Source organism: Falco biarmicus, chromosome 11 (assembly GCF_023638135.1).
Source record: "Falco biarmicus isolate bFalBia1 chromosome 11, bFalBia1.pri, whole genome shotgun sequence".
NCBI lineage: Eukaryota > Metazoa > Chordata > Aves > Falconiformes > Falconidae > Falco > Falco biarmicus.
In genome coordinates, this window is record NC_079298.1 from 18878037 (window position 1) to 18891901 (window position 13865).

Sequence of the window (13865 nt, forward strand, 5' to 3'; positions counted from 1 at the left end):
ATTTCTCAAAGGAGCAAATTACATTATGTTAGAGGAATCCAAGCTCTGGGGAAACAAGAAGCTGAAAAAGCGCACTGCAGCATGTGTCTGTTAAGACTGTATACTGTCACCAACAAACAAGAAGTCATACATTTGTTACTCATCAATGGACATCTAGAATATCACAACAGGAACCTGCCTTTTTTCAAACTGTCACATAGAGCATCCACCAAAGGGGGGGGGGGGCAGGGGGGAGCTTTACAGTTGTTTTTGCTTGTGTTTTGGAATGTATGAAGCCTTACTCCTGTACCCATGTTTCAGACAAGATGACCTACCAGGCACATACTCTGGTATTAACCTTAAGAAACAAAACAAAACACCCCACCCCCCCCAACATCCACGAAAATCCAAAGCAAAACACCCCACAACACACACCCCCACAGGAAGCCAAGTAAACGAGACAAGCACTCATCCAGCCCTTTATGAGTCAAGACTTAGGAGCTGAAGTCATACGGCACCAGAAAGATTTGGAAAAACAAAAAGTCAAAGCCAAAAGATTCCCAGGAACAGTAACTAAACTAGTTGGTGCATCTTCAAACCCCACTGAACCGGGATTGCCAGGAGAGGGCGAGAGAGACGGTGCAACGCGCTTGTGGTCTCCAGCCAGACATTGCCTGGATAAACCATCCACTCTTCACAAACCCAGCCTTGTGCTGGGGATTACATCGAGTTCAAGCACACAGTGAAAGCAAGAACAGTTATTTTGTTAAAAGAAGCAGGTGGCAGGAGGTACATATGGAAATGGAAACGCTCCCGTGTTCTTCACGTTACACTTTTTAAACAGAAACTTGAATTTAAGATCCACTTCTGTTGTTATAACTAGGAACTATACACAGATATGTGTCATTAAAGCAGAAAAAGAGTAAAACTACTGATGTACCTTTTCATGGTAAGGTCCGAGGACAATCCAGCCACAGAAAGTATAGCCAAGATAAATCATTCCAGCACAACAACAAAACCTTAGCACTTTGGGCAATGACGCCTGCATAGTCAAAATGAGCACCTACAAGTCAGGGTGGAGGAACAGAGAAGCGGAAAAAAGCCACAAGTTAAAGAGACCTGAATAAGAGTGACAGACAAATATATGCTTTAATCGTTAAATATTTGACTCCTGCCTTACATTGTAGGTTTGAAAATATCCCAGGTATCTGATGACTCCAACCCAGACAAACAAAGTTGATGTTCCAAGTAAAATGCTGCAGACATCGTAACTTGTGAGGTTCTGAGGGATCCAAACAGAGCAGGTGGTCAAGTTACAAAGCAGTAGGTATGCCAACTTGACAGCTATTCAAGTTCCAGCAGCTCAAACAAACAAAGCAGGGCAAGCCAATAGTGAAGGGATGTTGCTACATCACAAAAATCAGACCAAAGTGAACAGCAGTTATTTACTGAGATCGCTCATAAGCAATAGTGCTGCAAATGAAAGCATATCTACGCTGATATTCTTGAAGTTTTGCACGAAGTCTGGAGCAACTAAAGACCTTACTTTGGTTGCAACAGTTTTAGAATTAGACTGAATACCTCCAAGTTTTTGTTTAAATTAGGTTAATATATGCAATCATTAAGCAAGCAAGCTCTCATTCACTATTTAGAAAAGCATGAGCCTTTATTTAAATGAAAAAGTAAGCCTCAGGACTACAGCTCTTTCCATGCTACATGTGTTTACATCTCTGAATGCAACAGGCTGGCAGCTCTTTGGAGCCCAAACATCATTTTTACTACCAGTGAAGTTTATAACCAATTCTACTTGCATTTTACTTCAGAAAGCTAGAACTGGTTGCAATAAGCATGAGATACCCATCTAGCTCAAGATTTCCTACCCTCATCCCCCCACCTCACCATGCAGCTGGAGGTTCTCAGGTGCCTCCCCTGAAGGCCACTCTGGGCATCTGCCCTTTGAGCCTTAGCACACAAGGCAGGAGCAGCACACTACTGACCCTGTTTTTCCCAGAACACAAAGTTTAGTGAACACATGAATTGTTGACATAATGCTCTATTTAAACAATTAAAAAAAAACCACAACCAAAAAACCTAACTCCAAAATCCCCCTGAAGAGTTGCCAGCTGGACAAAGCATATTGATTTCATCAAGCCCAGACGGGGAGGTCAAGGACTAGCAGGTGACACTGTGCCTGTAGCTCAGAGAGCCATCAAGACCCCTGTTTTATCCAAGGAGATGACTCTTGGTGCCTTTGTACAACGTACCATTTCTGTAAGAAGCTGTAACAACCCAAGTTGTTGTTAGACAGCTCCTAACAAAAAAAAAACCACACACAACCCAGGTCCTATACCAGGGATTAGGTGTCTTAGCACTGTGGAAGTAAGATGTTTGAATTGCTTACACGGTCTTACTGAAAGCCTTTGGGGAAAAGGGACTGAAACCACTTATTAGTCAACCTAGCACTAGGAACTGAAGTAGTAAGAACCAGCAAAAGTAAAAAATGAGCTATCATAGTTACTAGTCTTCTTGTTATTTGTCCAAGTTTAAACACATTACACTTGGTTGCAACAAGACTAGTATTTTATCTGAAGTATTAAACACTCACCTTGGCTTTTATTTCCATTTTTAGGATCGACCCAATGATTGTCATCACATCACTGATAATTACCAGGACATACCACCCATTTATGAACTCCAGGCGATCAGCGTGACAGACATGACGCTTATATTTCTCCAAGAAGAAGTTCACAAATCTCTATAGACAAATATTTAGGTGTTTAGTTACAGGTCACCTTAGATGAAAATTATGTACAGATGCTCCAGTAGTGCAGCAGTGCTTAAGTTTCACATACCCCCTTTTCCTATAGTATTCATCAGAATACTAGATTAAAACCCACTCAATAGCAACAGAAATAAGAAGAAAATTAAGATTGGTTTAGGCCAGTGAAAGCCAGCTTCCCACAGAAGAGCTAACTTCATAGCCAATCCCTACTAGCCTAACCATGACCTGTCAGCCCCTTTTTAACACCCTTCACAAAAGTTTCTATCCACCTCCAACAGAGCAAAGCCACCCAACTGAAGGAGTGAAAGAAAATTAATAACTCAAATACTACTCTAAGGTGAGAGCGCTCACTTCCAAGAGGGCAGACAATAGCACATCTCACTCCCAACACTGCCTACCTGCTTTCACTTGCTCTTTTTGCTCATGAATAAATGCTGATGTCCCTATTCCTGACAGGAGTTTAACAATGCCTTTGCTGAATTGTGTCCTCCTCACCCTTGTCTTGTTTACAAGCTACCAAAAGGATATATTGAACAAGATCAGCAAGTACCTGTACTTCCATATCCCACCTACCCCACGCTCTTCTCTCATAAGCTGTGCGCTTGCAAAGTTTGTGTCAATTAATGGTTATAAAGCCATCACATCTCAGAGCCTCGCTGTTTTTTCTGCATCAGTATTTGGACCAGAAGAGCTGACTCTGCTCACATGAAGCTCTGCAAGCAGCTTTAGATGAAGTTGGACAGGGCTAGTCTCAGGCCACCAATGAGGGTGAGCAGGGAAGGTGACAGCAGACTGTGATCAGGGATTGCGGCAGGAGAAGGAAAGAAGAACTGAAAGAGGGTACTTCCAGCCCCAGAAAGACCAAAAAAACCCCAGCCAGTTAGACTCTATGCCATACTTTACATTTTCTCCAGTTAGAGCTGGCTTTGAGGGATGTTTAGATGGCATTAGTTTATGTCCAGACCTCTATGGGAATTCTACTCTGAAACCAGGGAAGGAAGAATTCATGTTTTGAAGGTACAAGGTGTGTTGGCTGTTAGCAGTCCAAAGACTCAGAAGTCTTTTTTTGCATAAAATCCTGGACAAAGAAAAGTCTCCTTTTTCCATTGAGAGGCATAATGAAATTCTTTCTCACTTACAGCACTACACGAACAGCTAGAAACACTTCATAGACATCTACACATCCTTTCCAGAGATAGCTATAATAGGAAGTCAGCAATCTCCTGCAACAGATTTTACTACTCAATGTTTCAGAACATGTCATTTCACAAGACTAGTGACAAACAAGACAGAGACAAAGCAAGCATTGAGATTGCCAGCACTGTCCTTACCTTTTGTAGTCTCAAGGCAAGAACGATGGATCGTGTGCAGAGAATGAGAGAAGCAGAACAACTTAAAATGACAAACCCATCAAAGACTAGAATATATTGAGTGTTCTTCTGCAGAACTGTAAAGAGTCAAGGAAAGGATGTAGAGTTAGTCTTTTCACATCTCTCTCAGCACAAATTGCTACAAGATATTTAGCATTTAAACACTCTCAACCCATAAATAGATGGGTTAAGAAATATTCTTCCTGCAAGCATACCTTGAGCTTAACAGACCAGAGAATTCCATGAAAACAGCTATGGAAATTGGGCCACAAGAGTGAAAAGCATGTTCACTTTCTTCAAAATAAACCCCAAATGGGTGTATTAATACAGGTGACCCCCTTTTCCACTGTTTACCTGTCCGTCTGTGCTCAAACAGTGTTATGACTGCAGAGGGTAAGAGAAACACAGACTTTGGCCCATATCAACACCAAGTTAAAAAAACCAACCAAACCAAAAGATCCTGCCTTATTTCTTATGCCCTCACTGGCAATCAGAAACTTGTATGACTTTCTATACTATATTCTTTTCATCCAATGGTTTAGAAGCCATTATGTGAACCCAAATCAGGTGTTTTCCTTTGCTTACTCCTCTCAATTGTCCCTACCTTTTTCACAACATAGGTATTAACTATATGAAATAGGCAAACACCTATTTTTAACTGTTGCAATAGCACTTCACCTTACCTTTATTAAAGAATTATGCACGCTCCCTCAACTGGTTATTACATGCAAAATAAATTACTCAAGAACAGCTAGTTGAAAGACAGCCACAAGAAGTTATACATAGACACAAGCCTTAACACTTCATGGTTATTCAGAGTGTGCTCTAAGAGACCCCTTTAGTATCAGTACTCCGTGGTATTATCAGAGAAAAGCTGGCTTTGCCCAGGCAAAAGGCAAGCCAGTTGACATATTTGCTAATCAAGATCCTATATAGCACAGTGAAAACATTATTTCACCACAGTCCTTTACAGCAAGTCAACGCATGGGAGAAGCAGTTGCACAGTGCTCAGTCATAGCTACTATTGCTCTGAAGGGGCTTTTAGCATATATTCCTTAGCTATCAGACCAAGCCTTAACACTAGAAATACAAGGCAGATGCCACCCTTTGTTCATGCACATCATTAAATCTAGCAGCAGTGGTTAAAAAAAAAAAATCTCTACTTCCAGAAATAGTACACTTCAATTAGAGGAGAAAAAAACCCAACACAACAAAAAACTGAAAGCTGTAGAAGGTTTGAGTTAGGATTTACCATTGTTAGTGCATTAAAATTGTTTCAGTGATCTCAGAGCAGCAGAAAAATTAAAATCTATAGAAGAAACATTCACCCTCCTTCCAGGTACAGCTTGCTGCTAACACAGAGCACTAATACAGAGATGCCCATGTCACCTCATTTCGATACCCTCATGAAAAGGAATTATTTCGCAGCTCTTAATTACAAAGAGGTAATGAGTTGCATCAGGCAAGGGGTTTTGGTGGGGGTTTTTGTCTTGTTTTAAGGGCGGGAAAGGGAAGGACAGAATGGGGAATATCTTGCTGGACAAACTGTTATAGAGCAGGGGAAGCGATGGGAGTTGCCCAACACTTATCACGCAACCACACATGTGCCATACTTACCAGAGCTAAATATGTGCCAGTCCTTGCACTCTTGAATATCAGTGTCACTATCAAAATAGATTTTCATTTTTCCACTCTGAGCTCTATTATTGAAAGTTATCTGGGAACACAGAAGTATATCAGAAACAGAAGTAGCAAAATTTCATTCCAGAAAACAAATCCTGCTAACTGCAATATTTGTTAGTCAGGTAAGCTTTAAGAACACTGTCACCCTAAATGGTGGCGTAGACATAACTTGCGGATGTGACCCATACTGCATAAAAAGCAGTATTCCAAGAGGCCAAGCTTCAAGTTTAACCTTTAGAAGAATAATACTTATTCCTTTCTCAGGTTATGAAGTTACCAGCTGGAATACCACAAAACATTGTGCAGTGGCAACACCATTTCAGAAGCCTTTGGGAAGGAGGAGTAAGGGCCAGGACATGCTCAGCTGCTTCTCTCTTGCTGTCTAGATACAAGGACGATACCTACCCCTTAGCTTAAGCTTTTATTATACATAGAGCATTGGAAGTGCCATAACACCATATTCACTTACAGTATTTTGAAATGCATAGCAGTCAGGCAATTCACGGGCATGGATTGTCTGTAGAGCAATGCCTTTCAGCTTGAAGGAGATTTCAACCTGTATAAGCCTGCATGTTTTAAAAAGCACGTAAGTATATTTAAATACACACAAAAAAAGATACACACATACACCAACTGCATGAATCAGAATCCATCATATAATATATATGAAAGGACAAGTTGAAATAAAAAAAAAATTCCCCCCACCCCACTTTACCTGTAAAATTCAAGATTGAAAAAAGAGGAGTTCAGCTTCTGTTCAGCCTTCTTACTGGCTAGCTCCTGTGGCTTTAAAAAGATACATTCTGGAGAGAGAAGAGGAAAAGCTGTAATCTTAAAAACTTAGGAAACAGCATAAAACTGACTTAACTAGAAAACAGACAACGAGTCCTAATCAGGCAAAATGTTAATTCTGAGCAAGCCTATCCATACAGAGATCCAGCCAGTGGGATCAGAAGCAGGTTCATGTACTTACTCCAGAGTAGCTGGCAGCCAAGACAGCTCCAAGAGGCGGTAAGGGCACCCACCCGCTGAAGGTACAGACCGACCAGCACCCCAGATTCTGTACCTGAACTTTGGGGTGTGGGGTGTGTGTGTGTGAAAAAAATCCCCCCCCCCCAAAAAAAAATCATCAACCAAACAGAACAACCTGCTAATGACATCTTCCTATAGTTTAGGAACGACAGCTGTCATTTCTGGGCAGGTACTAAACACCAAGGAGGAAACAGGCAGGAGGCATGGTAACATCCCTGCTATTGCCACACAAAGCTATTGGTTTTAAGCTTTACTGATTTAGCATTAGAATAGTAGTACTCCATAGCAAGACATTTTTTAATACAACAGTACCATACCTGTTTCAGTAGAAACATCTATGTTCAGCGTATCATTGGAATGAAGCATTGTGCTTTTCTTATACTGTTGTTTACAGATTTTTAAACCCGATCCATCATGTTCATAACCAAGCGTCCCCAGGGATATGTTCTTTAATTGCTTGTACTAGTTTAAAAACAAAACAGAAGCAGAAGTTAGAGTCATCTTTTTTTGCATTAGATAGTAACTTGCAATCTCAGAGTTATGCACATCAATATTGCTTTTTACATTTAAAAAAACAAAAACCCCCATTTATTTCCACATAAAGTCTGTAAACTGAGAGTGGGTATCTCATGGGAAGCTAAGAGGGCTGCTGGACACTAATTATTAGTGATTTGCATCCTGGTGACACAGTGGCTGGCAGCCCCATACCTACTGGGCTGCCTGCAAACGATTACCCATGTGCCAGCCAGCAAGCCAGCAGACAGCTTTTAATTAGATGCCTGGCAGCAACTTCAATGCTGTATTTATTGCTACTAACCATACACACTCCAGGGATATCTCATGTGTTCACCTCATGAAGGCGTTAGTTTTCACATCACTTGACAGTTGATTGCTTTACATACAATCCAAATCACAGTTCTTATCAAATCCACCCCCACAGCAAACCCGAAGCTGTTCCCTGTGCAACTACAGAAGAGGAAAGCCATGCGTCCGCTATATAACCAGCGACCAAGGAACATACACAGAGCTTGAGCAGCCTCCAGAAGTAATTTAACCCACCTGCTTTACACAAGCACCAAAGCAACGGCAAACACACCTGTGAGAAACTTGCTTTCTTTTTCCACTTACTCTAAACACATACAAAGAAGGTGACTTGTGCCGTAAGATAAGCTTGAAAACAAGGACTAGAAGTGGAAGTGACTAAAGCTATGCCAAGCCAAGCACTGTCCACGCATGGATCAGCCCTGAGCACCACTGAAGAACTCCATTCAAGGCCAGTCCTCCCCCAGCTTGCCTTCCACACGTCCTTGGTGTCTGCTGGAAGCAAGACAGATCCTCTGATCCCTGGAGTCACACCTTGCAGCCCTGCACAAGCAAGGCAAACCCTGGGGCACAGCTCTCCCTGTGGTTCCTGGCTCCTGAACAGCTGAGCAATCAAGGACTAACCATGCAGGCAGCTGCCTGACAGCTCAGCTTTGCACCAGCTAACATCGTCCAAGAGCAGCCAGCCAGACCCATGGCCCTTTGAGGAAGAAGGCATAAGCATCTAGATATTCTTCAGATGTCATCAATACCTCACCTAGTGAAAGGGCTCAGGGCAGTGCACAGCACTGGTCTGCTCCGAGGGAAGCATCTAGCTTCCCAAGAGACCCAATATAAATAAACATGGGAGGTCAGAGAAAGTTTCCCATGCCTTAACTATCCAGCTGACTTTGATATAGATTAAACCCTTTTTCCCTTAAACATAGATTTTGTTATTATGCACCATTCCGTGTCATCTTATTTCCTCCTTCCTATGGGCATTACAGCCACTAGCTCATCTTGCGGGGTACAAAATCCCAGCAGTCATTAATAACCACATGCTCCACATCCAAAAGGAACTACCATGTTTCCACCCAAAGCTCTGCCTCACAGTGTCACTACTAGTCTTCACAGCTGAGCTTGCAACAAGTTTAGACAGCCCTGGAGAAAAGCACAGCCTCTGTACCATCAGAACGTTATCTTCAACTCAGAGTAAACTAAGGAAGCCAAGTCTAACTAAGGCAGGTCGAGTGAGTGGGAACAGTCACCACTCCACTCTGAGGACACCTCCAGATCACTGCACCCAACAGCTGTTGCTCCATCCACATGCTCTTTCGGGCTCTGCCTGACTGACAGCACAACACGTGGCTCTGGGCTGCTCACAGGCCGCTTTCAAGCAATACTATGCAGCAGTAAAAGCAAAATTTCCATTTATACATTTCTAAGCAGCCTCAGACACAGAGCAGCCAGCAGAACATCCCAGTCCCACAGGCACTGCTGCAGGGCAGGTTACAAGTGTAACAACTCCACACAGCTTCTTCGCAGTAGAAACTTCCCAAATTGGACCCAGGAAAGGAGCAAGGAAGAGCTGCACACTCTTCAAAGTGGAAAAGTATGTTTGTTTGGGTTTTTGTAGGGTGTTTTTATTTGCTTGTTGGTAGGGTATTTTCCCCAAAGAGTGAAAATATCCCAGTGGTACATTACACTAAGCCTAAAATTTATTTTTTTTTTTAACAACTCTGCTTTGCTGTGCCCTATTACCACCTTACACAACATCATAACCTTCTGCTCGCCCCACCTCCCAGCTGCACAGTTTAAACTAAAACGCAAAACACCAAAACCTACGGCTTCTAGCTGCCCAGCTCAAAATAAAAAAGCCTTACTTTTAGCTTAGGATCACCTGGTTTGGCTCTTCCTAGAGAGCATCCTTGAAAATAATTTAAAAAAAAAACAGAAAAAAAAAGCAACACCATAATGTTCACCTGGAGGCACACTTTTTGAAGTCTTACATATGATGAAAAGCCTCAGGAACTCCATATGACACTAAAGAACCCAGATTACACAAGTTTAATCTCCTTAAAGGATATGTCTACATTTATAAAACATAGACATTTTATGAAGAGACCTTTTTCTGATGCCTGTATCACACATTGGCTCATTCTTGATGATATAAAGCTATTATTTCTCTACTGTCTTCTATCTGGACTTCACCTCAGCCTTAGTGCCTACAAAAGAAGGAGAGTGAGACAAAGCAAGCAAGGAAGAAGAAGAAAAAAAACAAACATAGTTTATAGCAGAAATAGTGGCAATATTGAGAGGTCAAAGCAAGGCTGAGAAGACTACTTCAACGCTTATTTAACATACCAGGACCGAGTCTTGGCCATGTCCCGCACAGCGGAGACAGCTGATGGTTTGATCTGTGGATGGCTCTGCTGTAGCTTAGAGGAGATGGCAGAGCAGGAGCAGCCGCAGGTGGGTGCATGTTTAGGAAGGAGATATAGCCTTCACACCACGCCTGACTGACAGCAGCAAAACTGCTTTAAACCAACTGCCAGAGTTTAAACGGAGTTTAACAGTTCCCAAGGAAAACAAAAGGTGATTTAAAGCCACTTTCCATTCATCCAGCATGAATTGTTTCTGGGCTTATCGGCATCCACAAACACAAGAGATGTTTCATTTTACACACACACTGTCATCTCGTGACTTTCAATATATCAATATTAGACACAAAAATGCTTACTGAATTTTCATCCTAGGCTTATTCACTTTCTTCCCATGATTGTAAAAAGGAACCTGTTCTTTAAAATACCACCCCCCTAACCAAGGCAAGTGCCCCTACACTCCTGGATGTATGATAGTCCCCATTTTGAAGCCTCTGGCACTCACTACAATGCTGCAACTCAGTATAGCTGTAAGCAAAATATTTTTAAATACCATGCATAGGTATGTTCAGGTCCATAGCTCTTCAAAGTAAGACCTAAACAAAGGTTCCAGTTCATGCAAGATGACCGATTTTCAAACTTGCTGGCTTTCAGTACTACACACTACCCGAGTAAAATTTTGGTTTGTATTCTTCTCCAAGAGACAAAAACACAGACAACAACAAACTTCAGGACACCCCACCTACAGTGATTTGCTGAAATATCAAAACTGAAATCCAAGAATGGAGACAGAAACCCAGAGCCTTAGCAGAAGCTTACGATGAACAGTGTCAAAGCCAAAGCTACAGCTGTAAACACACACACTTACCTGATTAATAACATAAAAAATGCTATCATAAGCATCCTGTTGTGTATATATACTGCAGCTGTAGTCATCTTCATCAACTCCAGAATAGCCTTTCAGGAATAGGTGTTTAAAAGCAACAGTGTTTTCCTCTTTGAATGAGACCACCAACTGGTTACTCAAACCAAAAAAAATAAGCTGACAAGAAAAAAAAAAACACAACCAAATTTGAATTGTGAACACCAGTCAAGCAGCAACATTTTGGGAACAGCTTTGACTTTAAGTGCCTGTGACTATAACCCTGCTACAACAGGAGCAAAGAATCTGTTGACTAATGCCATAAGACTACTAAAGTCAAGGTCACCACATGCAGGGCAAGGGAAACAGAAATCTAAGTCTCCTACCAATTCCAAAAATTACAGGCAGCAACTGAACAGCCAGCTAGATCACTGCCACCTTTCACACATCCTGGACCAACAACTCTAACTGGGATTTGCCAGAACTTTTGTTGAGGATGCAAATGGCAGAAAAGCTAACCTGACAGCACAGCCTGCTACCCCAGAAATGCCCTGCTTTGCTATGGGACAAATTCCTGCACCTTCTTCCTACCCCTGACACAGCACAGGATTAGAGCAAACCTATGTGGGACCCCACAGAAACAAAAAGCATCACCTGCCTGACCCAGGTGCTGGTTAAGGAGGCTGTAATAAGCAGCAGCCCAGCAGAGTTACTACTCAGGATTTGTGTTGCCCTACTGTTTGGATGCTCCCATTTCCCACCAGCACTAAGGAAAATGTATAAATGGAGCCTAGAAGCTAGAGACTCAAGCAGCAAGAGTTTCTTCACTAGTAGCAGGAAGATATCCCAAGCACCAAATAGCTAATCCTTCAGCCTAGGTTTAAACTACTTACTAACAGCAAACGTGAAACTGTCCCATTACTGCACGGAGCTTCCAAGCGCCGCAAGTAACCAGCAGAAGTAGGGAAGAAGCAAGAGTGAGAAACTACAAGCAAAAGAAATGTAAACTTAGAAACCTCTCAAAGCAAAAAGGAAGCTCCACTAACATCTAAATTCCTTCATTCAAAACAATGAAAACTGGAAAGCACACCTATTTTTTCCCCTTCACTGGAATACATCATCTTTTGATCCAGAAAGAATTGCTTGGAGATGGGGCACCCTTTCTTCATAGCTTATGCTGCCCGCTGCCTCCTTCCCCACCTCCACTTTAATACACTCCCTGTTCTCAGCAGCCCTGTCACCATGGGTCGCAATGGTGCCAGCACTAGTGTAAATAGCTTATTTTAGCTAGTCTGGCCCAGAGAGCCCGACCACGGCATCCTGCTTGTGCCTGCAGCCAGAGCCCCAGCAGGACACCAGCATGGCACAGCCCCAGCACCAGCTGCAGAAGCCAGGAGAGGAAGAGCGGGAGCTGCCAACACCCCGCAGGCACACCTAAGCCACCTTCATTCTAGAGGGCGAGTCAAACACAAACCTGGAACCTGCAAGTCTGTTTTTAGGAGCTGTTTGCAGACTGTCAGATGTCAGTCCTACATCTCAAAGGTCCAGAAGAGCAATTTCTACTTTCAGAAGTGTCCCACTTCGCTCCCCTCAACCTCCAGTCACCATTTCTTAGCGGACTGTAAAATAACCAACTGCACTGTGATACCAATGCACTTTAAAAACACCCTCTGCCTCTGCCTATCTAGGGACCGACTGTTTGAAATTCATCATTTGATGACAGAAGCAAGGGGCACATCTCATTCCTGTAGCCCAGCCATCACCAGAGACCACAGTACATGTTCTTCACATTACTGACCAGATTTCAAAAAAATATCACTTTTGAAACAGTCCAGTGAAGCTATAAACTCTGAATGTAACAGGAAGCAGAACACAGAGCAGTGGTGTGACAGCAAGCCTGAAGACAGCGTTGGATTTAGGGGGAAGAGTAATTTGCTTTAAAATGTGACCTTAAAACCAGCAAAATACCTGGAAAAATGCTGCCCCAAAGTCTCCCAGGAGGCTTTTGTAACTTAGTTTATGTTATTCTTCCCCCTCAACACGCCTTTCATAGTATTTTTTCTTTATGAAGCGGGACATTCAAGTCAGTAACAAATATCCAGGGATGGCAAAGGCCCAGAACTACAGACCCACTCCTCCTGCACACTATTGCTATGCTTTCTAAGAGCAAAAACAGAAGAAGGATTACCTGTGTAGTAACCATAAGTATCTTCAGAATCTGCAAAACCAGTTTCCACGGTATTTGATGTCTTGCTCTGTATTTTTCACATGGGTTCATGAAGTAAAACTTCAAATCCTCCTTCAGGGCCGCCTCTTTTAGATCTAAATCTGACTGAGCCATCATATTTCTGCCATAAATAACGTTAATTAGAAATCAACAGAATGCTTTGACAGACAAGTTCCTCATATTGCAGTTTCACCTCTGCTCACCACACGACATAAAAGGTCTGTAACAGTCTTCTGTTTGTTTTACAGCAAAATGCAAGAAATTTCCCTAAAATCACATCATTTAAAAAAAATAAAAATCATTCAATCACATTAGATCAAAACACAACACTTACACAACTGTTTCTCAGGAAACAGGCATTAAATAAAAGGATCTGTAACGCTAATAGGTTTAAGAAAGAAAGGCATGTAGACTTGCTAAGCATTTCAAATAGAGCCACTGTTAACACATTTCTCTGAATAACCCACATTCTACCATGAGAAAAGGTGTCTTCAAGACAGAGCAACCAGAGCAGGCTTCACAGCATGCTTCTTTTATGAACACACACCTTTAAGGGCTAAACTCATAGGCATTTATTTATTTAAATATCTAGGCATGTATAAATCCAACGAACAAGCACAGAGGACTTTTGTTATAAGCATCTTAAATCACTCTAAGTTTCCCCCTCTCAACTGAACGGGACATTGAAAAACTTTCCCCTTCTCCTAATCTTTTCAACCCTGTTTTCCAGTACCATAATTATCAGAAC

At 42.1% G+C, this 13865-nt stretch overlaps 1 protein-coding gene across 8 annotated transcripts in view; it reads right to left on the reverse strand.

Annotated features, from left to right (window-relative positions):
* Window positions 1-13865, reverse strand: part of MCOLN2 (mucolipin TRP cation channel 2) — a 31179-nt gene that overhangs the window by 14444 nt on the left and 2870 nt on the right. For 7 of the 8 annotated variants that reach the window (XM_056355782.1, XM_056355790.1, XM_056355783.1 and 4 more), the window contains 10 exons: window positions 13079-13238; window positions 10897-11070; window positions 7164-7308; window positions 6530-6617; window positions 6284-6380; window positions 5749-5848; window positions 4093-4208; window positions 2585-2734; window positions 1160-1261; window positions 920-1042 (listed from right to left, as the gene is read on the reverse strand). In XM_056355782.1, coding sequence (XP_056211757.1) covers window positions 920-1042; window positions 1160-1261; window positions 2585-2734; window positions 4093-4208; window positions 5749-5848; window positions 6284-6380; window positions 6530-6617; window positions 7164-7308; window positions 10897-11070; window positions 13079-13238 — 1255 coding nt within the window. The remainder of the gene's footprint in view (window positions 1-919; window positions 1043-1159; window positions 1262-2584; window positions 2735-4092; window positions 4209-5748; window positions 5849-6283; window positions 6381-6529; window positions 6618-7163; window positions 7309-10896; window positions 11071-13078; window positions 13239-13865) is intronic. The other variant, XM_056355785.1, reaches the window with a different exon arrangement.